At 39.5% G+C, this 27,296-nt stretch overlaps 1 protein-coding gene across 3 annotated transcripts in view; it reads right to left on the bottom strand.

Moving 5' to 3' along the window:
- Hecw2 (HECT, C2 and WW domain containing E3 ubiquitin protein ligase 2) overlaps nt 1-27,296 on the bottom strand; it is a 214,219-nt gene that overhangs the window by 11,690 nt on the left and 175,233 nt on the right. For all 3 annotated transcript variants that reach the window (XM_027925034.2, XM_071618970.1, XM_071618971.1), the window contains 6 exons: nt 25,635-25,733; nt 21,361-21,490; nt 20,237-20,383; nt 19,370-19,484; nt 16,600-16,685; nt 15,529-15,641 (listed from right to left, as the gene is read on the bottom strand). In XM_027925034.2, coding sequence (XP_027780835.1) covers nt 15,529-15,641; nt 16,600-16,685; nt 19,370-19,484; nt 20,237-20,383; nt 21,361-21,490; nt 25,635-25,733 — 690 coding nt within the window. The remainder of the gene's footprint in view (nt 1-15,528; nt 15,642-16,599; nt 16,686-19,369; nt 19,485-20,236; nt 20,384-21,360; nt 21,491-25,634; nt 25,734-27,296) is intronic.

Below are 27,296 nucleotides of genomic sequence, written 5' to 3'. Positions count from 1 at the left end.
TTCAATTAGCATTACATTTTATTTATTCCTTCACTTACTGAACAAGCACTTACTGTGTATATACTATATGCTGAACATTCAGCTGTCCTCTGGTAGATGAGAATGAGAAGTCTGATCTCTGTCCTCAAGAAGTTTATACTCTGCCTATAAATACACAGCAAAAGGGAGCCCTGCAGGCTGTGCAGCCTGTGCTCTGTACTAGGGAATCTACCTGGGGCAAGTGGCACTGAAATCTAGCCTTCCTTTGCCTCTGCCTGATAAACTGTGAGCCCTAGTTTAGGGCTGCAATTCCTCAGAAGACTGAGACACCTTTGTTTAATCCAAAAGATTCCTGTGGGCAATTAGGGCTCGGCATACAAACAATAATACAATGAGTTATAAGTCTGCTCCACAGAGTTGGGGAAAGCTTTATAGAAGACTCTCCATGCGAAGGCTTGAAGGATTTGTAGGTGTACAGAGCTTTTCTGGATCAACAAGGAAAAGGATGTTCTTAGCAGATTGCCTGGGGTGTGAGAAAGCAGCACCAGGAAATCTGAGAAATGCAAGTGACAGGAGCCAAGGTTGGACCTGTGGCCAGATGGGGAGGCAAGGCCACATCTGCAAGTCAGGTGTGTTCATGCAAGGACCTTTCCAATTTAATTCATGGGTGAATGGGAGTTAATGACTGGGTGTGCTGAGGGGGGATGGCAGAGGGGCCATTAAGCATGAGGAGGAATATAGGAAATGGGTAGAGGATAAATCATTAATCAAGAGCTTGTAATCACCATGAATAATCCAAAGTTACTAATCACACAGAGCAATAAGATTCAATTAAAGTAGCCCAGTGGCAGTTCTGTTAGCCTACATAGCTTTGTTAACACAAATAAAGGTAAAACTTGTTAAAAAATTTTAAAATAGTCATAATTTCTCTAATACCCTCATTAGTATATTATTAAGAGACCATAAGGTTTAGAGGAGGAATTCTTATTCAGACTCAATCACAAATACCTGTGTCACCTATGGCAGCACAGCACAACCCTTGACCTCACAAGGTATTCAGTGTGAACTATTGGAAAGGAATTCAACAGTACTTAGTACTTAAGCTACTCATTTTTCATATCATTTTTGTGGATAATGATGCTGACTATCTGTTCATGCAAATATCTAATACTCCCCTCCCTGTGTTTTAAGGTCCTCCACATAAACAGAGATCAACTTCTAATGGCCACAAGGTTTTGCATATAATAAGCAAGTATAAATTTCTATTGGCTGACTAGAGAAATTAGATTGATTATCATATTATTGCTTATTTCAATGTCTCATTAGGCCACTTTAGTAAATATGCACCTGAATTTGTAAATGTGGTGTGGAATACTCCTATAGGGAAATTCCTGTACAGGTGGATAACCTGCTGAAGAAACTCTTCAAACTATTCATTCTGAGCAGATAACCTCTTGCTGGACGCGGTGGCACGTGCCTGTAATCCCAGCAACTTAGGAGGCTAAAGTGGAGGATTGTGAGTTTGAGGCCAGTCTCAGCAACTCGGCCAGACCCCAAGCAACTCAGCGAGACCCTCTCTCTAAATAAAATATAAAACAGGGCTAGGGATGTGGCTCAGTGGTTAAGTGCCCCTGGGTTCAATTCCTAGTACCAAAAAAATCCCCCCAAAACAAAAAATTTATAGTGAGCAGATAACTTCTTCACCCATGGATGGCTCTGAGGAAGAATGTTACATATAATTTTTTACAGGAAGAACATTTCCAGAGTCGCGAACTCCTGGAATTCCAAACAAAATGTAAATATCTTGGGTGGATATAGCACATTTTTCACACAACTAAAGATTGTAAAATACAATGCCAACCCTGGATGATAGATATTAGGAGCAACAGTAATAATGGCTAAATTTACTGAATGATGTGTTAGGCCTCATTTTAAGCACTTTGCATATATTATCTCGCTTAGTCTTTAAAACTTTGTAATATAATTACTAGTATCTGCCCTCAACTATTCAGATGATTATATAAATATAAAAGTGCTTTTGAAATATCTTGTCTGGAGTAGTCCAAAGTCATCCCTCAAGTTTAACAATTCACTGAAAACAATATTCATTGAGTGTTAGGTGTCAGGTTCAGTGGTAAGGACAAAGCCATGTTCAACTCAAATAAGGCCCTTGTTCTCCCAGGGTTATATTCTAGAATAGGAGAGGGATAATCAATAACTAAACATGATAATCAAATTAGTTTAAGTTTTATGAAGGAAATGAAGTGTGACAGAGTGACAGGCACACTGGGTAAAAAAGTGAGGTGGGCCTTTTGCAGAAATTACATCTATGCTGTCTTCCTAGGGATGAGAAAGAACTAGCAGGAAAGAGTCTGGGCAGTAAGTTCCAGAGTCTTGAAACAGAATTGGGTCTAGACTGTTTGAGGACTAGCCAGGAGGTTGGTGGCTGTTGTGGGTGAGAGACTATATATGCTGAGGTTAGAGTGGCAGCTTGACCAGGTCCCCCACCTGTAAGTGCTTGGAAGGAATCTGGATTTAATCTAGGGCCCTGGAGGGTACAAGCGGGGGAGGAGGTGACCTAAAGACAGCAGATCACAGTGCTTGCTGAGTGCAGGTTCGTTGATGAAAGGCACACAGGATGAAGCAGGGCATTCAGCCAGTAGGCTACTCTGGTCCCCGGAGAGGTGACTGTGGTGCAGACTAAGATGGTGGACAGATGAACCCAAACTAGTTTTTGTTCTTGAGGCCAAGGGGAGGGGAATAATTATTCTTTAACAGTTGTGATACCTGTCACCCACAAATTCACTTTAAAATATGATGTATGAAGCAGGTTTCAAGGTCCATTAGTCGGTTGGGCTTGGATTATGCTATTCTCTGTTGCAAGCAGCAAGTGACCCTCCTTTCAGTCCATTACATTTCATAAATTATTTCAATAGCTTCAATTTTTCACTTCATTTTTTTTATACATGATCAATTTTTATAACTTTACCCACCTTCCAAAGTAAAGACCAATCCAAAAGATAAAGCACATTTAAGTGATGTTTGATATGATATTATTATGAGTTATCTCTGGCATATTTTAGTTAGTACATGCTGATTCAATGGTAGCAAATATTGTAAGTATTATTGGGAAGGCAAAGGAGAAAGGAGTTGAAGAGAGCCCAGAAACTAAACTAAGGTACAAACTGTTTTATTAGAATCTTCTGACAGTATCCTCCCAAAATCAAAAGCCACCTTTTTTATCACTAATCAGCAGGTGGCAGGAACTGGGGAGAACAAGGAGGAAAGCTTCAGAGCAAATATAGCAAAGAGGTGACACAAGGGGTTCTCCCAGGGCTCACCATTTTTTTTTTTTTTGAGAAAAGTAGCACTATATTTCAGTTATTTTCTTATTTGCTAGCTGACAGTTTACTTTGACAGCAATGTTTTTTCTGTACCAGAGAAGGAAAAGCCTAATTACAGATGATATTGTAGTGCAATATTTAATGACATGGAAAGATGTACATGGTTAGTGACTTGTAGCAAACAAAAGGCAGATTACTAACAGATCATGCTGTACCTTGTACTTTTGCTTTAAAATGTTTATGTACATGTGTGCACATGCACGGGTATCTGAAGAAATGAATGGAGACATATACTTCAAAATGTTAACAGAGTAGTAGATATTTGGTTGATATAAACAAGTATATATTTAAACTTTTTTAGACATTTATATTTAATATATTTTTAACATATACATATATTTCCTATCACTTTTGCAATAAGTTTTTATGATAAAAATGGGATTTTTTAAGGTAAAAAAGTTCTCAGTCTTTGAAAATAATTTTATCTTTTATAGTTTAATTACACTGCGAAAACTGTTTCTCTGAGACCCCTAATTGATAGTTAAATCTTACATTCAATTTCTTGATTTGTATCAGCATTTCCTTTATCTTCAGGCACAACCATTTTCCAAAAATTAGCATTTCCCTTTCAGCAAGAACTATCAGTCCTTCATAGTGATTATGGCTCCCCAGCTCCTCCGTCCCATCATCCCACTTGGCAAAAAACCTCAGGGATAAACACAGGAAGTCTATACCATGATTGGAGAGAGGGCTGCCCTGCATTTTCCAGACTGGCAGGTGAACAGTCCATTTTTTAAAAACTATTTAAAAGAAATTCCCATAAAATGAATTTACTCTTTTCTCAGAAAATCCACCAGAGCACCATGGGGCAGGAAGTCTTCTACAGAAATGGAAACACAGAGCTAAACTAACAGCCAACTCCAAAGCATAAATGCAGCCATGTGTTCAGGTTGTAAATCTCCATGGAAAACCTGTGTCTCTACCACTATTTAGCAGCAGAGTCTCTAGTTACTTTATTACAGCAGAAGGGATTAAAAAGAGCCATGGATCCAACTCGCACAGGTCTTAGAGACAGCCATATAGCCATAAATGCTTTAGTATACTTCTTGGCTCACTCCATGAGCAGTGCTACCCACTGCTACCACCAAGAGGGTGTTGGAATTGGAGAGAAGAATGAGATCCGTATTTGCTGGCTTGAAGGGATGAAAGGCTTTGAATCATTCATTTCTGGAAAGACCAAGATATTCTCCCTCATCATGCTGATTTGAGCTGCTTCTCACTCTCCAGGTTATAACCTCCCACTCCTGATCAAGACCCTGCCAGACTCCTTAGAGGAAACTTTTTCTTTTTTTTTTTTTAAGTAAAAAGGACACTTGTGCATTTTCTATCAGTGTGTATATACAATGTCACATCTTACATGTTAAATACAGAATCATTACTAGAAGTATACTGGGGTTGACAAGGTTGATTCAGACTGATTCTTCAGTTCTACAATTTATATGTATCAGGAAAAAGCAGGAAAATGGTTTGAGTGTATCTGTTCTGAGGGTGGGAGAAATGGACCTGGTAACCTAAAACAACCTCTTTAATATTTTACATTTCATAGAGGGTGATGACAATGTAAGTAAAGAAACTGCTTCTGATGAAACAATACTGTTACATATTAAAGTTCTTCTTTTTATATTTTTTCCACAAATGTATTTTTTTTTTTGGTGGAGCACTTCATAACAGAGTAGTGGCAACTTTCAGAGATTCATGATAAATGTTCAAAAAGAACAAAGAAAATATACCATCCATATGGACTTTTATATCCGTCATCCCAAACACTCTTTAAACATGGAATTGTCATTCCTATTTTATAGAGATGAATAAATCCATCTTCATTTGTGCTATTTTATAATCTAGATAGAACTAAGAATGTAGAGCTGCCTTAGGTTTATATGAAGAGAGGAAGAAATGACAGCACCTATTGCCCAACTGTGTGTATGCAATGATGCTGAGGAACACCACCATTTAAAATGAGTCAGCACATTAACTTCCTGGAGGTACCAGGAGGAAGTAGAGGAGTGAATACAGCATGACCCAAGATCCTCTAGCAGCTCTTTGCTGTTACCTCTTACTCAACCAAACCTAAATTGCTAACCCCTCCTGACTTTTATAAATAAGCAACCCAAAGCCCAGTGATCAAATGATCTTGAAGGTTCCAGAGCTAGCTGTTGGTAGAGGTGAGACCAGAACCCATGTCTTCTAACTCCCATCTCAATGCTCTGTCTAATATGCCACCATCTAATATGTATTACAGATGGCAGTGACACAAATCACAATGGCAGCCTCTACCAACTGGATGCTTATACAGGACCAGAGAGAATAGTTAAGTGTTTTATAGGAATAATTTCAGTTAAACCTCAGAATTACAGATCTCCAAGGTATATGAGGAAAAGGAGGCTATACCAAATTACCTTTGTCTGTTCATCAGGTTTAATGAAAATTCCAGTCATTAAATATGAATGGCTGATCCATCTGCTTATCGTTAAAGTTTATTCCGTATACTTTAGTGGCTTTACAGAAATAGATTTTATCAGAAAAGTGACACAAGTAGTCTGTCCTCTCCTATTTCTTCAATGCTAGTTCTTAAGTTTCTCAGAAGAATGAAAAGCTTTACTCAGTTCATGTCGTCTGCTTTGAGACACAAATTTGTGTTGAAAGGGAAAACACCATTACCCAAGCATAAATAAAATAAATTTCTTTAAACAATGAAATTACAGGGATCCAGGGGCCTAAACATGGACGTGCACCAAGGAACTTCTGGATCCAAGGGCCTAAACATGGACATGCAACTGAGCAACCTCTGGATCCGTGGGCCTAAATATGGATGCCCGAGGAACTTCTGGTCCTAGAGCCTAAACATGGACGTGCACCTGAGTCACTTCTGGATCCGGGGGCCTAAACATGGACGTGTCTCTGGAACTTCTGGGTCCTTGTGCCTATAAAGGGAAGGGCGTGACTCTCAGAAGGGATGTGGTCCATGAAGAGGAGCAGAGCATGGGGCCTGTTGGGCGGCAGACTGAGCTGTCGCACCCTGAACTTGATGATGGTAGCCTCACTTCCCGGCCTTCCCTTGGGTGTCACTTCCTCCCCTTCCAGGCGGTGCCGGGGAGGAAGTGAGACCAGGCACAGGGGCCAGGCCCTGAGGAGGGACTCCGTCTTTCTCCTCGATCAGCCAGGCGCCTGGCCTGGCTGTGGACAGGGACGTCTTGTGATACTGGCTGCCTCCTGCATCCCTGCCCCAGGACCTCAGGGACCACAGGCGGGGACAGTCGTTGATTCTCCCCTGGCCACTGACCCTCAGCCCTGGGGTCTGCCCAGGGAGAGCTCTGTCTCCCAGAGGGTCAGGGGGCCCCTGTGACCTGCTGCTCCTTACCCACCAACATCCTGGGCGAGCACAGGTCAGGACACCAGACGCTATTGAGAGTGACATCTCCTAGATGGGTGGCTGGGGACTTTGCCTCTGTCCCTAGGCCTCGGACACCAGATGATCCCCCCTAGAGACAGAAAATAACCTCACACTGCCCAAGACTTATTTTTAAGCTTTGGATTCTGAAATTTTCCTGCTGCCACCTACTTTGTGAAGCCAGTTTTTCAACAGAGACAATATTCTGGGGGAGGGGGGCGGGGGGTGACAACAACATGGAGCTAATCAAACCAAGCTGACACATCTGGTCCTCCAAGAGAAATCTGGATTGGAGGGAGAACAGCCATTCTCAACTGGCGAAATAGTGAAGTTCCCTTGTCCTTATTTTGTGTAAGAAAAATAAATAATCTGATGTTAACTCATTAAATTATTTTTGATGAGTGCTTGGCTAAAAAAAAAAAAAAAACAATGAAATTATAGTCTCCCAAATTTGGTACATTAAGTGTCCAATAATAATTAGGTATCTGATTCAGCACCACCTTTCACAGATTGTGATACATAGAAGGTGGCTAACGAGGCTCCCTGAGTTTGCACCATTCACCAATCTCTGGGTTTGTATTTTCAGTGTCCTCTCCCTGCTTTTTTTTTGTCTGTTGATGCTAAGTATGCATTCTGAAATGTCTTGCAATTGCTAAGAAGAAAACTTGCTAGATCTCTTAAAGTTGGTTGTATTTAAACTTACAATGCTATCTTTGAGTACCTATTATCACCTTATATTACTAATATAACAGGTTTCTTAAAGTTACCTCTACTTATATTTAAGATGATATTTTGGGGAACCTAGTTTCATTAAACCTCTCCAGATTTAAGTTTTCTTATTAGTAAAATTAGGAGAGGGGGGAGGGCGCTGAGAGAGAGAGAGAGAGAGAGAGGCAATTTGAGATTCTTTTTACTTAAAAAAACTCCATAGGAATCCAACATGGCGGCGAGAGGGGAGGCAGCGCTTTCAGTACCTCCTCAACAACGGGGTCAGAGAGACGCATGGATACGCTTAGATTCGACCGGCTGAGAAACTCCTAGCAAAATTCCACTAAAGAGAGACCGGCCGGGAATCGGTAGGATTTTTGGAGGTGACAGTTTGCGCTAGACGAGTGAATCTCCACCACGCAGCGCAGAGGTCCAGACCCGCCAGCCGCTGCCCGCGCGACTCGGCGACTGTCGGCTGCCTGCACGCAGCCCCCGCGTCAGGGCGGAGAGCCTCCGAGGCGCAGCGCAGCAGGAGCGGTACAGGGACTCTAGGAAGAGGTCTCTCGCCAAGCCTTCATGAAATAGCGAACCGGGAGCTGAAACCAACCAGAGACAGACCAGTCCCACCCCTCCCTTTGGACACTCCGGCAAGGAGCCTGGGGCCCGCCATAGCAGAAAGGTGACATCACCAGAGTTCCGCCGACAGAATTCCTTCCCAGCGGAATCCACGTTAGCAGGTGTGTGACTCCCACCCCCTCCAGATACAAGCAGCCAGGAAACCTCGGGAATCTCTCCGGGGGAGTGTCTGTAGGGAAGCAGAGGGGATTCCAGATCCCCACCTCCCCTTAACACCAGCGGTGTCACCCAAGATCTTAGCCGCCAGTTTCTGGGGGCGTGCCCACCAAAGGGGTCCGGAAAAATTAAACTGTTGGTTCCCAGATCACCCCACCACAGCACTGGGGCTTAGATGAATGACAGAGAGGGATATAGGACACGCGGTGGGGCTGCAAGTGTAATCAGATCCTTGGGGAACTGCCTCTGGTGAACAGGACCTGGCTGGCTGGCTGGGAGGAGGAACAGGGGGAGGGGCCGGATAAGTGAAAGGGCTCTGGACTAACAGGATTGAGAGACTCCCAGGAGCCACCGTACAGGGATTTCTGTCAGCACATAGAGGGCAGAAGCTCGGCTCAGAGGGCACAGCTCCGCCTATTGGAAGAGAAGAAAATGGGATTCAGCCATAGAACAGGGGATGCCAGCATGGCAGAGATCTGATGTCATCGGAGAGCGGCCGAGGAGAGAACTTCATTGGTGCCAGCGGCGACGGAAACAGCTGGTCCCCTGGTAGGGAGGGTGAATCACAGATACCCGAGTCTCTCTCGCTTTGTCGTCGAGCCAGAGGGGAGGAGTGGGGCCGCCGCCCGCGCCCGCAAGGTAGGCAGACCTGCGACCAACCTGCAGATCAGGCCCAGCGGTCTGCAGGCGTGGTAGGAGGGGCAGGGCAGAGCTGCCGCCCACGCCGGCAAGGTAAGCAGACCTGCGACAGACCGGCGGATCAGGCCCAGCGGCCTGCCAGCGTGGTACACACTTCACCCCAACTGGAGTAGGGGCAGAGCAGAGCCTTTGCCAGCGCCCAGATCAGGCCCAGCGGCCCGCCTGTGTGGTGGTCAAGTGACCCCAATTGGAGTGGGGGCGGAGCGGAACTGACACCCGTGCCCGCAAGGTGGGCAGACCGGCGACCAACCTGCAGATCAGGCCTAGCGGTCCCCGGGCGTGGTAGGAGGAGCAGGGCAGAGCCTTCGCCCCCACCTGCAAGGTAGGCAGACCTGCGACAGAACGGCGGATCAGGCCCAGGGGTCCGCGGGCGTGGTAGACACCTCACACCAATTGGAGGAGGGGCAGAGCAGAGCCCCCGCCCGCACCTGCAAGGGAGACTTTTCAACTATACAAGAGCAATATAAATATATAGGGGGGGAAAAATTTCAAAAACACAACAGTTTCACCAAGAAGAAAGAAACGCAAGCAGTATGAAAAGACAAGGAAAGAAAGGACTGCAAGCAATGCAGGTCAACTCAACTTTAGAAGAGGTAACAGCTGCAGCAGATGGAATGTCAGATAAAGAATTCAGGATATATATGCTTTAGATGATCTGGAGTATCAAGGAAGACATTAGACAGCAAAATCAGACAATGAAAGATCACTTCGACAAGGAATTACACAAACAAATCCAGGAAGCAAAGGATCAACTATACAGGGAGATAGAGGTTATAAAAAACAAACAAACAGAAATCCTAGAAATGCAGGAAGCAATAAACCAACTTAAAAACTCAATGGAGAATACTACCAGCAGAGTAGAACACTTAGAAGATAGAACATCAGACAATGAAGACAAAGTATTTCAACTTGAAAAGAACATAGACAGCTCAGCAAGACTGTTAAGAAACCATGAGCAGAACATCCAAGAAATATGGGATAACATTAAGAGACCAAACTTAAGAGTCACTGGGATACAGGAAGGTATAGAACTCCATACCAAAGGAATGAGCAATTTATTCAATGAAATAATACGAGAAAACTTCCCAGACTTGAAGAATGAGACAGAATCCCAAATTCTAGAAGCCTACAGGACGCCGAATGTGCAAAATTATAAGAGATCCACACCTAGACACATTATAATGAAGATGCCCAACATACAGAATAAGGAGAGAATTTTAAAAGCTACAAGAGAAAGGAAGCAGATTACATTTAGGGGCAAGCCAATCAGGATAACAGCTGATCTTTCAACACAGACTCTGAAAGCTAGAAGATCCTGGAATAACATATTTCAAACACTGAAAGAAAATGGGTTCCAACCAAGAATTGTGTATCCAGCGAAATTAAGTTTCAGGATGGAAGATGAAATTAAAACCTTCCATGACAAACAAAAGTTAAAAGAATATGCAGCTAGAAAACCATCTCTTCAAAACATCCTCGGCAAAACATTACAGGAAGAGGAAATGGAAAATAACAATGAAAACCAACAGTGGGAGGTAGGACAGTAAAGGGGGGGGGGAATAATCAAAGAGGAAAACAAACCATGTTTAGTAACAGAAATAAACAAATATGGCTGGAACAACAACCCATATCTCAATAATAACCCTAAATGTTAATGGCTTAAACTCACCAATTCAGAGACACAGGCTAGTAGAATGGATCACAAAACAAGACCCAACAATATGCTGCCTACAGGAGACGCATTTGATAGGAAAAGACATATATAGGCTGAAGGTGAAAGGTTGGGAAAAATCATATCACTCATATGGACTTCGGAAACAAGCGGGAGTGTCCATACTCATATCAAATAAAATAGATTTCAAGCCAAAGTTAATCAAAAGGGATAAAGAGGGACACTACATACTGCTTAAGGGAACCATACACCAACAAGACATAACAATCATAAATATATATGCCCCAAACAATGGTGCAGCTATGTTCATCAAACAAACTCTTCTCAAGTTCAAGAGTCTAATAGACCACCATACAATAATCATGGGAGACTTCAACACACCTCTCTCGCCACTGGACAGATCTTCCAAACAAAAGTTGAATAAGGAAACTATAGAACTCAATAACAAAACTAATAACCTAGACTTAATTGACATATATAGAATATACCACCCAACATCAAGCAGTTACACTTTTTTCTCAGCAGCACATGGATCCTTCTCAAAAATAGATCATATATTATGTCACAGGGAAACTCTTAGACAATATAAAGGAGTAGAGATAATACCATGCATCCTATCTGATCATAATGGAATGAAACTGAAAATCAACGATAAAAGAAGGAAGGAAAAAGCATACATCACTTGGAGAATGAACAATAGGTTACTGAATGATCAATGGGTTATAGAAGACATCAAGGAGGAAATTAAAAAATTCTTAGAGATAAATGAAAACACAGACACAACATATCGGAATCTATGGGACACATTGAAAGCAGTTCTAAGAGGAAACTTCATTGCTTGGAGTTCATTCCTTAAAAAAAGAAAAAAACAACAAATAAATGATCTCATACTTCATCTCAAAATCCTAGAAAAAGAAGAGCAAAACAAGAGCAAACGAAGTAGAAGGCAAGAAATAATTAAAATCAGAGCTGAAATTAATGAAATAGAAACAATTGAAAAAATTGGCAAAACTAAAAGTTGGTTCTTTGAAAAAATAAACAAAATCGACAGACCCTTAGTCATGCTAGCGAAGAGAAGAAGAGAGAGAACTCAAATTACTAGCATACGGGATGAAAAAGGCAATATCACAACAGACACTTCAGAAATACAAAAGATAATAAAAAATTATTTTGAATCCTTATACTCCAATAAATTAGAAGATAGTGAAGGCATAGATAAATTTCTTAAGTCATATGATCTGCCCAGATTGAGTCAGGAGGATATAGACAACCTAAACAGACCAATATCAATCGAGGAAATAGAAGAAACCATCAAAAGACTACCAACTAAGAAAAGCCCAGGACCGGATGGGTATACAGCAGAGTTTTACAAAACCTTTAAAGAGGAACTCATACCAATACTTTTCAAGCTACTTCAGGAAATAGAAAAAGAGGGAGAACTTCCAAATTCATTCTACGAGGCCAACATCACCCTGATACCTAAACCAGACAAAGACACTTCAAAGAAAGAAAACTTCAGACCAATATCTCTAATGAACCTAGATGCAAAAATCCTCAATAAAATTCTGGCGAATCGGATACAAAAACATATCAAAAAAATTGTGCACCATGATCAAGTAGGATTCATCCCTGGGATGCAAGGCTGGTTCAATATACGGAAATCAATAAATGTTATTCACCACATCAATAGACTTAAAAATAAGAACCATATGATCATCTCGATAGATGCGGAAAAAGCATTCGACAAAGTACAGCATCCCTTTATGTTCAAAACTCTAGAAAAACTAGGGATAACAGGAACATACCTCAATATTGTAAAAGCAATCTATGCTAAGCCTCAGGCTAGCATCATTCTGAATGGAGAAAAATTGAAGGCATTCCCTCTAAAATCTGGAACAAGACAGGGATGCCCTCTTTCACCACTTCTGTTCAACATAGTTCTCGAAACGCTGGCCAGAGCAATTAGACAGACGAAAGAAATTAAAGGCATAAAAATAGGAAAAGAAGAACTTAAATTATCACTATTTGCAGATGATATGATTCTATACCTAGCAGACCGAAAAGGCTCTACAAAGAAACTATTAGAGCTAATAAATGAATTCAGCAAAGTGGCAGGATATAAAATCAACACGCATAAATCAAAGGCATTCCTGTATATCAGCAACAAATCCTCTGAAATGGAAATGAGGACAACCACTCCATTCACAATATCTTCAAAAAAAAAAAAATAAAATACTTGGGAATCAACCTAACAAAAGAGGTGAAAGACTTATACAATGAAAACTACAGAACCCTAAAGAGAGAAATAGAAGAAGATCTTAGAAGATGGAAAAATATACCCTGTTCATGGATAGGCAGAACTAACATCATCAAAATGGCGATAATACCAAAAGTTCTCTATAGGTTTAATGCAATGCCAATCAAAATCCCAATGGCATTTCTTGTAGAAATAGAGAAAGCAATCATGAAATTCATATGGAAAAATAAAAGACCCAGAATAGCAAAAACAATGCTAAGCAGGAAGTGTGAATCAGGCGGTATAGCGATACCAGACTTCAAACTATACTACAGAGCAATAGTAACAAAAACAGCATGGTACTGGTACCAAAACAGGCGGGTGGACCAATGGTACAGAATAGAGGACACAGAAACCAATCCACAAAACTACAACTATCTTATATTTGATAAAGGGGCTAAAAGCATGCAATGGAGGAAGGATAGCATCTTCAACAAATGGTGCTGGGAAAACTGGAAATCCATATGCAACAAAATGAAACTGAATCCCTTTCTCTCGCCATGCACAAAAGTTAATTCAAAATGGATCAAGGAGCTTGATATCAAATCAGAGACACGCTGTCTGATAGAAGAAAAAGTTGGCTACGATCTACATACTGTGGGGTCGGGCTCCAAATTCCTCAATAGGACACCCATAGCACAAAAGTTAATAACTAGAATCAACAAATGGGACTTACTCAAACTAAAAAGTTTTTTCACAGCTAAAGAAACAATAAGAGAGGTAAATAGAGAGCCTACATCCTGGGAACAAATCTTTACTCCTCACACTTCAGATAGAGCCCTAATATCCAGAGTATACAAAGAACTCCAAAAATTAGACAATAAGATAACAAACAACCCAATCAACAAATGGGCCAAGGACCTGAACAGACACTTCTCAGAGGAGGACATACAATCAATCAACAAGTACATGAAAAAATGCTCACCATCTCTAGCAGTCAGAGAAATGCAAATCAAAACCACCCTAAGATACCATCTCACTCCAGTAAGATTGGCAGCCATTATGAAGTCAAAGAACAACAAGTGCTGGTGAGGATGTGGGGAAAAGGGTACACTTGTACATTGCTGGTGGGACTGCAAATTGGTGCAGCCAATTTGGAAAGCAGTATGGAGATTTCTTGGAAAGCTAGGAATGGAGCCACTATTTGACCCAGCTATTCCCCTTCTTGGTCTATTCCCTAAAGACCTAAAAAGAGCATGCTACAGGGACACTGCTACATCGATGTTCATAGCAGCTCAATTCACAATAGCAAGACTGTGGAACCAACCCAGATGCCCTTCAATAGACGAATGGATTAAAAAAATGTGGCATTTATACACAATGGAGTATTACTCTGCATTAAAAAATGACAAAATCATAGAATTTGCAGGGAAATGGAATGCACTAGAGCATATTATGCTAAGTGAAGCTAGCCAATTCCTAAAAAACAAATGCCAAATGTCTTCTTTGATATAAGGAGAGTAACTAAGAACAGAGTAGGGACGAAGAGCATGAGAAGAAGATTAATATTAAACAGAGATGAGAGGTGGGAGGGAAAGGGAGAGAAAAGGGAAATTGCATGGAAATGGAAGGAGACCCTCAGGGTTATACAAAAGAACATACAAGAGGAAATGAGGGGAAAGGGAAAAATAATACAAGGGGGAGAAATGAAGGTCAGTAGAGGGGGTAGAGAGAGAAGAGGGGAGGGGAGGGGAGGGGGGATAGTAGAGGATAGGAAAGGTAGCAGAACACGACAGTCACTAATATGGCAATATGTAAATCAATGGATGAGTAATTGATGTGATTCTGCAATTTGTATATGGGCTAAAAATGGGAGTTCATAACCCACTTGAAGCAAAGTGTGAATGATGATATATCAAGAACTATGTAATGTTTTGAACAACCAACAATAAAAAAGAAAAAAAAACTCCATAGTATTACTGTTGATTGGAAAAGGATTCCACTCCTCTTGTGTTCATTTGCTCCCTCCTTTTCTTTTGCTCCAGCTATCTCCCTATAAGCTCAAATGCTTCTTTATTTACAAATATTGCTTCATTAGTCTCTTGCCTTTATTAGGAGCATTAGGAAAGCAAAATTTTTCTAGTTTAAGGGAATGTATGATCTTGTTATGAATGAGAATCCAGTGCAATGAGAAGTCACATGGAATTAAGATACATACAATGTAAACAGAGGTATGAAGCACATTCACATGATTTAGATTCTTTAACAACTACAATGATAATGTTTAGTAAAGGGATTCTAAGTACTTTTTAGCATGAACTTAAAGCTACAACCTCCAAAAACTGGTAGACAATGGTCACAGGTATTTGATGATCAATGTTGCTTTGGTAATGCTAGCAAAAGCTCTGCTTTTGTTGTGTATTGTATTTTAAAATACAGATATATATGTATATATTTTAAGGATGACCAGGGGGATTTTTTTTCTTTCCTCCCTCAACATTGATAGGAAAGGAATATATCTTTATAGATTTAATCTATCTATATCTTTTCCTCTATCCATCTACCTATCTACCTACCGACCTATATAATCCAAAGTCTCTCCAAAAGCCTGGTAGTGGCAGAAAATAAATGTTGTTTTCTATTTTACCTGGGAAGAGCCGTGATTTTTCCCCATTTCTCCACACAGAATCTTCTTGGGCCATTACTCCCTCGGAGAGAAGCGAATCCTTCATAGGGAATGCTGGATGTGCCTGTAACAAACTATCAACGCAAGAAAATAGAAGGGAAAGGTAAAGCCAGTGAGAAGTGGCCCAGAAACACACTGCATCATTCATGGGCAGAGCTCCTAAGGAGGAGCAGGTGGGAGTACCAAACTTCATAGGCACAGAGTAACACAACACATAAACATGACAGAGAAGAGCACCAAGAAGGGACTGTGCATTATCAAGGAAAGTGGGATGTGGAGGGCTTATAGAAAATAAAGCACCCTGTGCAGCCTACCAGTTGAGCTGCTAAAACCAGGCATATTTCCATTATAGATGAATAGGGTAGGTATATCAACTAACTTAATCTACTTAGTATTGGTCCCTAAATTTGAGGTGAATTAAAAAATAGATTTCTGAGTCTATAGACTTGAGGCTCAGATTCTTGGTCCAAAGGAGCCAAGATCCAGTCTACTTGTAAGGCTCTGCCTGAGCATCCAAGAGGCTTTTCCGTGTCTGGTAACTCTTAAGCTGCAACCAAATAACAATTGCCCTAGATAACTATAAATACTACAAAAACAATTTTCTCAGAGCTCTTGAATGTTATTGTTTTCCAAATTTGTAGAAACTTAGATGAAGGAAAAGAAATGACTCTTCATCGACAAACTGGATCCCTTCTTACGGGATTGAACAATCTCTTTCCGCTCCTAGGTATACTGGCTGCAGAGGACCCTGCTGGAGGGACCCAACTGTCTTTAAAGCAAAGGTTGTCCCTAGGATTTTGGGACTAGAGTTGACACTTCCTTACAACTCTCATGTAATGCCTTGACGAGGCTGGGGATGTTCTGATGGCGATGAAGTCATAACCACGCAATCCAAGGGGTGTGGAAATGGTATATCCCACGCTTCTATATAAAAGTGTGTATTCATGAAAAATACTTAGAAATTGCTAAAGATATGTGTTTCCAACAATAATTATATCATTGCACTAAAAATGTTACCTAATGGCATCTTACCTGTAACAACCTTAGTCGTTGTTCATTGTTGAATCTTTCCACTGCAGCCCAGAACCACCGAATTACAATATGATTGTCATGGTAACCTATCAAACCAATAATGAACACCATGTTACTTTGACTCTTCTGCCTTAACCCACTAAGATACATGACGACAACAACAAAACCCCAGACATAGGTCATCATCTTGGATTCTTTAAATGTTGTTTGTAATTTAAGACTAGGGAATAGCACTGTAAATGTGATCATATGAGTGTCAAAAGTTAAATAAAAACAACATAAATGAAACCAAGAGGTCTCTGTTTTTATTTAGTGGTCACTAAATGAAAACGAGTGGCAAGAAGAACAACAAATGAGTTATTTTAGCGTATCATTTCTGAAAAATATATTTGCTGTTACTGGAACTGCTTAACTCTTTGGGTCATTCAGATAAGAAATAATTTTCAAGTACCACTTGGTATGCTCTGTACAAAGCTTGGAGGGTACAGTGGCAAAGAAAACAGACCCTCACAGGGCTTCTGGCAGAGGATAAAACATGTTAATTAAATCATTTGTATAAAGAAATACATAACTATGAGCTCTTCTTAAAGTCATATATATTTTAAAACCAAATTACTTTCATTTTAATTTATTAATCAAAAGTGACAAGAGACCTTTAATTCCTCCAACAAATAAATCCTAATTAATCATCAACTAAATTTTACTTTTATTCCATACTTTAGTAGAATTTAATGAAACATCAAAATTATCATCTCACAGGTAGGTTAAGGCAGTGGTTATGGGTTCCAAAATCATTCAGTGAAAAATAATTCAGTTTAGAGACAACACTGGCAAGGATAGGCATAATTAATGATTCAAACTAATTGATAGTTATATATTATGTGCACAAAAGCTACTTTAAATTCTGAGTCAGCAGTCCCCAAAAAGAAGGTGAGTAGATACTCTTTTAACCAGAATGTTTTCATTTTAAGGTTTGCCATTTCATTTGTGATGTATAGTCCCATTTGGAGAAGAAAGAGATCCAAGAGAGAGAGAGTCAATAAAAATGGATTTGGCATGGTGACACATAGGCTGCATGTCCAGTCTACTTTGGTAAGGACTATTTGGTACTGAGCAAACAGTAGTTCTATCTATAAAATAAGTGCATTATAGCATTAAAGTTTTTTGACCTCATGAATCAGCCCTTTTTGCCTCCACTTTTGCTATTTGTACTAACCCTTTTTTTGGTAGGAGAAGGAGTGAATGTGTCTCATATTCTCTCCAAACAGCTGCCATATGAACATATGGCCAGTGGCAGCTTAGCTGCTTTTTCATTCAGTGCCAACCAGTTGGGTTAGCAAGCGTGGCAGCTGAGTAGAAGGCCCTTTTCCTGCTCCTTCCTAAGGTTCTCATTTGATAAGATTTATAATAACCATATAAATAGTTCCTTAATTAGTTGGATATAGTGAGTAAAACTTTATACTGTGTGAATAAAAATATGGTTGATTTGATTAACTGCATTGCTATTAGATTCTCCTGGGATGAAGGAATGAGTAAATAATATTTATGGTACAGTGCAAGTTACAACAGCCAAAGCCATATACGGATCATACGTAGGGCCAACTGAAAAACTTATTCCAGCAATTAGATTCAGAAGCAGCAGCAATGGAAAATGCAATTTAATACAGCCTTTCAGAGAAAACAGTCAAGCAAAGCCAGCCACAGAAGAGGCAAGAGCTGGAAGAGCCAGGGGTGGGCAAAACCAAAAGCAATTTAGCAATACTAAGGCATTTTTTTTTTACAGCAACCATAAAACTGTTGTTGTTTTAAATGTCTGTTTCAACTTACAAATAACTAGAGATCTGTTCAATTCTCAACTTACTCTGCCAAATAGTTAACAGTGGTGCAACGCTTGTATTTTTTACTATCTGGGCTTAGAACAACTGCTAACCTCTTAGATTTTGAGCTAAAAGCAACAACAACAACAAAAACTACCACCAAACAAAAAAATAACTCTGAACCAGAAAACACTGGTATTTGTGATGAGTTTCTGAAAACTTTCTAACTACAATATATTTCAGAAAATGTATTCTTTCTTTGATTAAAATTATTGAACAAAACTCTGAACTTATTGAACACAACTCTGAATTACCATTTGAGTCCCAGATTTAACAATCAAATTTCAATAGCTTTGGTCCCAGTAACTAATTAAAAATTTGTACTGATCTGCAGAAATCTACTTCTAAAGCTTCCAATCTAAACGAATTTTTTAATAGTACCTTTTCCATTGAACATAGTGCTTGAATTTAGAATGGTTTTGCCAATAAGCTTGTTGGATTTTGAGAATCTGTCTTGTTTCAATCAGGTGTTTCAACCATTGCAATTGGTAAGCGTGGAATGGATGAACTGGAGAAAAACCGTGCTGACCCTTTGGGGTGTGTCCCCAGAAGTTTTAGAATGAAAATGGAATAGTTGGAGTTTGACCAGCTGGATGTTACCTGTCTGATGCTTCATTAACACCATAAAATAATTAATTAGTGTTCTTATGGTCACATTTAGTCACCAACAATTAAAGAGTTATGACATCTTCTGATGGTGCATAAACAAGCCTTCCCCCTTTAGACTGATGAAGTAACTAGGGAAAGAAGGGAATGTACCTTGCCCAAGGTCTCAACAAACCTATGATTAGAGTACAAGTGCTTTGTCTGTCTTGTGTTAAGAATAGCAAGTTGGACCATGCCTCCCTTTAATTTGAAACTTAAAGTCCATCCATCTATAAATCAAATTTTACCTCCTCTATATTCTGTGTTATTTCTCCAATCACTTAGGTCTATTTCAGCTGTGCCTGCGATGACCAGTTCCAGTTCTCTTGCATCAAAAACAGATACCAGCCTGGCATCCACCACCTGTGGAATAAAAAGAGTACAGGGCATGGCTTAGGAGCATGCAGAAATATCAGCTATCATTAAGCCTCCCCAGAAAAAGAGAGCACAAGGAATTTGGGAGATACTATGGGTGCACCCTGTATGAGCATTTGAAATACTATAAGTTTCTCTACAAGTATAAGGTATTTTTTAATAGAAAACTGGTTAAGATTGGCCCAACTAAAATTTTTATTTTGTCCATAACTATACCATCCTGAACGTGCCTGATCTCAAAAGCTAAGCAGGTTGTGCCTAGTTAGCCCTTGGATGGGAGAATTTTTGTTTTACAATTGATCACTGATTGATCCAATTTATTTTCCTCTTTTTGAAAAGATCTAGTGCTCCTACTGAAAAAAAAAAATCACATGGAATACAGGAGACAACTCATTCTGACCCTCACTTACAGTCTTTTCACATGAGATTTGATTACCTGCATCTAAACATGAGTAAGAGTCATGACTTATACGTTATTAGTGGTCATTAAAGCATCAAACGCTACTTGAAATCAGGTCATAATATTCAGTTTAATGATCTCTTGTAACAAGTGCTTAACCGTTTGTGTGTGTGCTATTGAAATATAAAGGAAAAATATTGAACTTTTAAAATTAAAAGAGCAACAGTAAATACAGCAAAAGAGAAGATAGAAATGTTTCACTCAATTAAAGCACAGTAGGACAGACCACGGCATCATTGCTCTCAGACCGGAAACCCCCATGACTGCTGGTTGTCTTTACCTCATAGAAGCCACGCACTAAGCTCTCTGTTTGTTGTACCACACCCCTCTCAATCCTCCACTTCACCATCCTCTCGATGTACTCCTTCTTGTTCTTCTCTGTGACCGGGATATTGGCACCCCCTGGCTTTAATTCTCGTTCAGTAATCTGAGATTAAAAAACAAAAGAACTGACCAGAAAGTAATATGCTTGATGTTATAACACTTAGCAAAGACAGCTAGTTACCTGTCCTTGTACTGCGGTGCATCCTATGAATGCAGCACATGCATATAGAGGCACTCAGTAACCCCTAGACATTGAGCTAATGTTTGAAAGCCTCAGTGGTTAAAAAAAAAATACAGGGGTGAATGGTTAAGTTTTAAATCCTGACTAACAGTGTGAGTTTTTAATCCAGATGGACTCCAGATACTCATCCTTTGCTATTTGAATGTTTGACAGAAACCATTTCCACAAATTCCTCTAAGATTTAGAATCAACTGTACCTAGAGATCCAATATTAAACTATAGATTTATTTAGGGAAACAGATTTGCACTCAAGTAAATGTTGAGAAATCAGTTTTCAAAACACATGAAATTCAGAAAAACAGCCAAATATTAGTGTCTAATAAGAATTAATACATAATCTTTTGAGAAAAAATTTTTAACCTATCCTTCCACCAACTTTGAAATATAACCAATGTGTTCTCTGTTTTCAAGACTTCTACAAGATATTGTTTACATTCCCTCAGCTTCAAAACAATCAATTTTAGTTCTAAAATATGAAAGAGAACTAAATACATATTCCAGCTATATATTTGAATATTCAATTCTAGGACAGCATAAACTATTAAAAACTATATTCTATTTAAGACATATTCTAACCTTTTTTTGTAGATAGTTTAGTTGGAAATAAAAGGTAGATGGCTTATAACATAAAGGCTTATTATAATCTATAAATGAGAACATCTTAATCTGCAACTGGCATTAAAATAATTTTGTAATTGAGATTATGGTAACTGAGTATAATCTTGGGTTTAAATCACCCAGTAAGTCACAAATAAATAAGCATTTGATCATAGCCATGTTTGATCAAATTTTTTCACCAATAGCTTTCAGTTCCCACACAGAGATGTGCCCATACACACCTGCCCAAAAACTTCTTCATTCACAGTGAACGTGAGGTCTAGGATGTCGTGAATATCATTGTCTTTCATCCACTGTAAGCTCTGGTGGAATTCTTCATCGAGATATTCTAGATCACTCAGGTCACACAGACTAAGGTGACAAACAGAAACAAATATGTAGGCATGGCTATTAGCAAAAATCTAGAGTCATGAGAAAAGAAACTAAGAATTAATAACAAAAATAAGATACACGTAATAAGCATATTCTTAGTCAAATTCAGTAACCAAATTGGTAAAATAACTCAGAAATTTGGTATTAGTTTAAAAATTCTGGATATATAAATGGCCATAGGAATCACTTAGCTTGTCTCTGCTTTTATATATAGAACTGAAGGTACAAAGAGTGGTTATCATTTACACAGTCATCCAAAATTAATGCCAGATCTGGAACTAGAACTTGGGTTGACAACTTGGATCCAGTATTCTTTTTGTTGTTATTGTACTGGGAATTGAACCCAAAGGCACTTTACCACTGAACTACATCCCCAAGTCCTTTCTATTTTGAGATAAGGTCTTGCTAAGTTGCTGAGGCTAAGGCTGGTCTTCAACTTGCTATCCTCCTGCTTCAGCCTCCCAAGTGGCTGGGATTACAGATGTGCACCACTGTGTTCAGAGCTGGATTCAGTATTATTTTCATTATATTGTACTATCTTAAAATATTGTTCTTCTACTTTGAACTTATACACACACATACACACACTCGCACACACACACACAGAGTATCTTTGCTTTTCATTTTTTTTTTTTATTAGAGCTTTACAGTTACACATAGTAGTTGAGTTCATCCTGATACACTCATACATGCATGGAAATTGATTTCAGTTCACGATTCCCCCCACCTCCTTTTTCCTCCTTTTCTCCCTCCCCTCTCTCATTCTCCTTCCTCCACTAGACTTCCTTTTGCTCATCTACTAACTTATATTTGACTGTTTTTTTATATTATCCTATCCGTTACTTCCTCTTTCCTTTATTTGCTTTAGCTTCCATAAGAGAGACCTTTGATTTCTGAGTTTAGCTAATTTCACTTAGCATAATATTTTCCATTTTCATTCATTATTTTTTTAAAGAATAGATTCTGTGACTCATGTTCACATACATCTCTCTTTTCTTCATGATTCTTCTTTTGTGACTCTGAAAAGAGCCAAAGAACCTCTCTACAATTATAATGACTTTCTATATTTCTTTTTTCTTTCTTTTTTTTCTTTTCCATTGCAGGGATAGGATCTATGTGAGGTGGAGTTACTATTATATACCTTGTTATAAGGTGGTAGTAACTAGTTTACTATAGTTATTTTGAAATTTCCCTACGTCAGATCAATTTCAAGGGTCATTTTGTTTGGTTCATTCTAAAAATTTATTAGCTACTGGATGAGCTTGATGTTGCTGGTCTCAGGAGTGAGTGGTCTCACTAGGGAGACAGGTACACAGTAGATAATTTAATATAAGGTGATTACTGGCAATATAGGGTAGATTCAAGTACTTTTTAAAATGGATGAGGTAGGTATGGGGAACTGTCAGAGCAAACAGGAGTGGCACAGCATTTGCTTTGACTTGAATATTGAGGTAAATCTTTTTAAAGCAGATGATGCCTACATCCAGTCTTTTGGGATGTTTAAAAGCCAGAGAGACAAAAATGAAATGACTAAAAAGGAAATAAAGAGGAAAAAGAATAAACATGAACAAAACACATAGGCATGAAGTGTAGAACACTCCCAGCACATGGGCAGCACCAGCACACTAACCACAGTACATAATAATGAGGCTGCAAAGGTGGCTGGGATTAGGTCCTGAGTGTCACTTGAAGGAGTATGGTGATTCAGAACTACCAAAAGGGTTTAAGACAGGAATGACATGATCATGTGGGAGTGGTAAATTATAAATCTCCTCTGGAAGCCACAATGTAGATGATTATTTAAAATGGGATTGAGACCACTTCAGTCATCTGGCCCAAATAAGATAAAGGTTCTAATTAGGGCAGGCCATCAGAGAGTAATTTGGTAAATTTGAGAATTATTTAGGAAGTAAACATGCAGAAATCCGTAAATGGATTTGTATGGAAGAGGTCTAAAATGGGGTGGCAAATGAACTCGTGTCACAAGCCAACTCTGATTAATTAAAATAGTCTTGAGTGCTATAAACTTGAAAAGATTTCTGAGGCCACATGAGCTTAGTGGGGAAAAGTATCATAAACGATTTGTAAACTATTCCATGGGAATAAGATCAGATATGGGAAAGAGTAGAAAATGTACTCTGTGTTTGCCATCCCCGTTTTAAGGATCATTCTTTTTTTTTTTAAATTTTTTATTGTTGGTTATTCAAATTCAAAACATTACATAGTTCTTGATATATCATATTTCACCCTTTGATTCAAGTGGGTTATGAGCTCCCATTTTTACCCCATATACAGATTGCAGAATCACATCAGTTACACATCCATTGATTTACATATTGCCATACTAGGGTCTGTTGTGTTCTGCTGCCTTTCCTATCCTCTACTATCCCCCCTCCCCTCCCCTCCCCTCTTCTCTCTCTGCCCCCTCTACTGTCATTCATTTGTCCCCCTTGTATTATTTTTCCCTTTCCCCTCACTTCCTCTTGTATGTACTCATTCTTGATTTCTGACTAGTTGCCAAGAATAGGAACATAATTAACTGCAACTGGACACATGGGGGAAGGTATATTTTTAGATCAGGGAAATGGTGAGTTTGGCTCTGACCATGTTGATTGTGAGGTCCCTGTGAGACGTCCAAGCAGAGACATTCACAAGTTGACCATGTGAGCTTGCAACTCAAGAGAGATCAATTCTGAGGGAATCCCCAGGACGTGAGACAAGTCTTGAAATTTCCCTATGCTGGCCTTCGAGCCAACAAAGCACAGGCCAAAGATGAGAGCTTCAGGAACATGGAGATCTCAGGGCAAGTGAGAGGAGAGGCTGATAAAGGAGACAGAAAGGTAGGACAAGAACTGGGAGACCAGAGTGTCACAGATGCCAGGGGAGTAGAGACCCAAGCATAAATGGGGTTGGGGCAGGTGCTCAATGGTATTTGAAGCATCAGAACAGTCCAATCAAGTAGAGCTAAAAAGTCCTTGCAGATTTTCTTTAAAAATCTCCACATGTTACTGGTGGGAAAGAACCTAAACTAACGTGTGTTGAGGGTATGAATCTGGGGCATGTGTGAACAGTGGTATACCTTTACAGGAAAATGAAATGAGAAGAGGAGAGGTAAGGCAGTGAAAGGGGAAGATGTGACAGGGACTAGGGAGGAGGAAATAGTCCCCTGGCTCAGTAACAGCTGTGAAGATGTTGAAAGGGAGGCAGAAAGCCAGGTATCGCAGCGACTTGGGAGGCAGGAAAAGCCCTCCTACTGACCTCCCTACTGACCAAGGGTGCATAAGAAACATTTTATTTGCATTCATTTGAGTTCTAGGCTTCTGTTTTACAGAAATCAGGTCCATAGTTTCAGTAAGGGAATGAGATGGGTAGAACCAAGCCATGTTTTGGTGCCTTCCCACGGCAAATCTGAGCTACCACCCCATAGGCAGTTGCCCTCTGTTCAGCCTTGGAAATTACTACATACAGACTATAAGGCAGGAATGGGGTTTGCCCTACATTTTATAACAATTGCAATCTATCATGGTGATAACAATGAAGAAAAGTTCTATGAATGCTTAATTTTCATCTGCCATCATAAATTGCTATTTTGTACATAGAGAGATCTCAAGAAAAACATGGTGCTGTCTCCCCCTAACAACCAGACCCAATATAAAACCAAATCAAAACAAAGGAGAATGAAAATTTGACTGAGAGTAAGAAGTTGAAAGTCTGCATGAAGAAAAACATAAAATGCATCTCATAAAGGACAGGGGGCTGTGACTCACCAAGAAGAACCCACAACTATTTTATTAATAATCAGCATTATACCACAAGAATTCCAGGGCTGTGTTTGAAGTACAATCATTTTGAAGAAACATGTGGGGTTGCAACAAATGAGAATAAATTAAGAGTAGAACAAAACTAAGACTTTGGTCGCTAGACAGGAATAAAAGGTCAGAAGCAGGGAAAACACAGTAACTGTATTTGAAATTGTATTAGTTTCCAAAATCAAAGCCACTGTTCAATTTAATAACAGCAGATTTGCAATACTGAACAGATATTTAAGGAGTCTGACAGAAGACTCTTCAATAAACACTGCATTTTTACATGCTAATTACAAAAGCAACAAAAATACACTTACATTCTGAGAAGAGCCTTATAAAAGGGCCGTGTGAAGAAGGCATCCAACAAATACTGGTGAATTAGTGCAAGACCGAGGATCCTACCGCTGAACCGGAACCTACAAGGAAAAACATGAAATAGCTTACAGAACATGGAACAGCTTTTAAATGGTTCTGTTTGCTTTATAGAATGCGTTCTCATTCCAACCACTTAAGTTTATCCAAGATTAATTGCCTACTAAGTTCATGAGAATTTGTGTGCACCTTGGATTGTCTCCATTAGCCAATAATTCATATCTACGTGTTGAAGAAATGTGTCTCACTGATATTGAGAGACAAGGTTCCACCTTTACCCTGTGTCAGTAATGTCATATTGTAGCATCCCACATCTGACAACATGAATCCCCCATTAGCATTTTAGTGAAATTTCTCCAAACCATTTCTAAGAGATGTGGATGGGACAAGGGAAAGTAGAGAAAATGTCCCCTTCTAGTTCACACGTGTGACTATTAGTCGGGTTGTCTAATACAAACTCAGTTGCAATTCTCCTTTGAGGAAAAGCCCAGTTTCAGACTGAGAAAGTTCCCATCACTGTTTTTTTTTCAAACCCCATTCCCAAAGATAACGACCACTCTTCAAGAATTATGCATATGGACATTTGGGGGAGTTTCCTCTTGGGACATTCTGTTCTCCAAAAATTTCAAAGCTCACTTCTATTCTGAATCAACTTGGAAACTTTATGACATATATATGGTATGACTCGTTGGCTGATCGAGATGTACACTTGTTTTGTTTATCAAGAGTATCAAGTTTTTAGTTCCTTGAAAGTCTGTTGCCTTCTAAAAGTATAAATCCAGACTGGGATTCATTATATCAATTTGTAATTTTAGTTTCAGGCCACCATTTGAGGTGAGTGCCCAGCAGCTTTGCTTCTCTGCATTTCCACTTATGTTAAAACAACTCCAAGAGCCAGTTAGGAGGACTTCTATTTAAAAAGCCCTCCACCCACTGATATTAATCTCATGACTCAAAGAAGTTTTCCCCATGAGTCCTACTCATGTTCTTTGTTTTTTGGTATTTTTTTTTTTGTTACTATCAGTAAAAATGAACAGGAACAAGTTAGTAGGAGTTATGCAAATATTTAAAGTCTACAAATGCAGGGATTTAAAAAAGAAGCAAGGACATTTGAAAAGTGCAATTAGAGATTTTCAGAATAAATGCCTCCAGATGGGAATACTAAATCAGTTTTCCTTGATGATTTTGTGTGAGAAATTAAGAAAGTGGCAATCCCTGTCATAAACTTCAAGTGGTTCATAGGGTGAATGGAGCTCCAGCTGTCCCAGCACCCAGCCTACCAGTGTCAGCCACTTCCCCAAGAGCTACCAGAGACATAGCCTGCCCTCCTGCTCAGGACCTCCTTTTCACCCCGACCCAGTTCAGAGTTCAAAGACACCCAAAGGTGCAGAGAGGTATCTAGGTTTTTTTTTCTGGGAACCTAAAAACATCTGTAACTTTTTTCTGATGGGGTAAAGCTTTTGAATTCTGTCCAACTCACTTAAAATTCATCTTACGTAACACAATCTATTCCAAGCTTAGAGATGGCTTGTATATTTAAATTTGACAACAAAAATAAGAGTCAAATGAGGTATTTAACTGATATAATTTTTGTTTAAGGGGGAAAA

This window comes from Marmota flaviventris, chromosome 11 (genome assembly GCF_047511675.1).
Source record: "Marmota flaviventris isolate mMarFla1 chromosome 11, mMarFla1.hap1, whole genome shotgun sequence".
In the NCBI taxonomy this organism is placed as follows: domain Eukaryota; kingdom Metazoa; phylum Chordata; class Mammalia; order Rodentia; family Sciuridae; genus Marmota; species Marmota flaviventris.
This window is presented reverse-complemented; position numbering and strand designations above follow the sequence as displayed.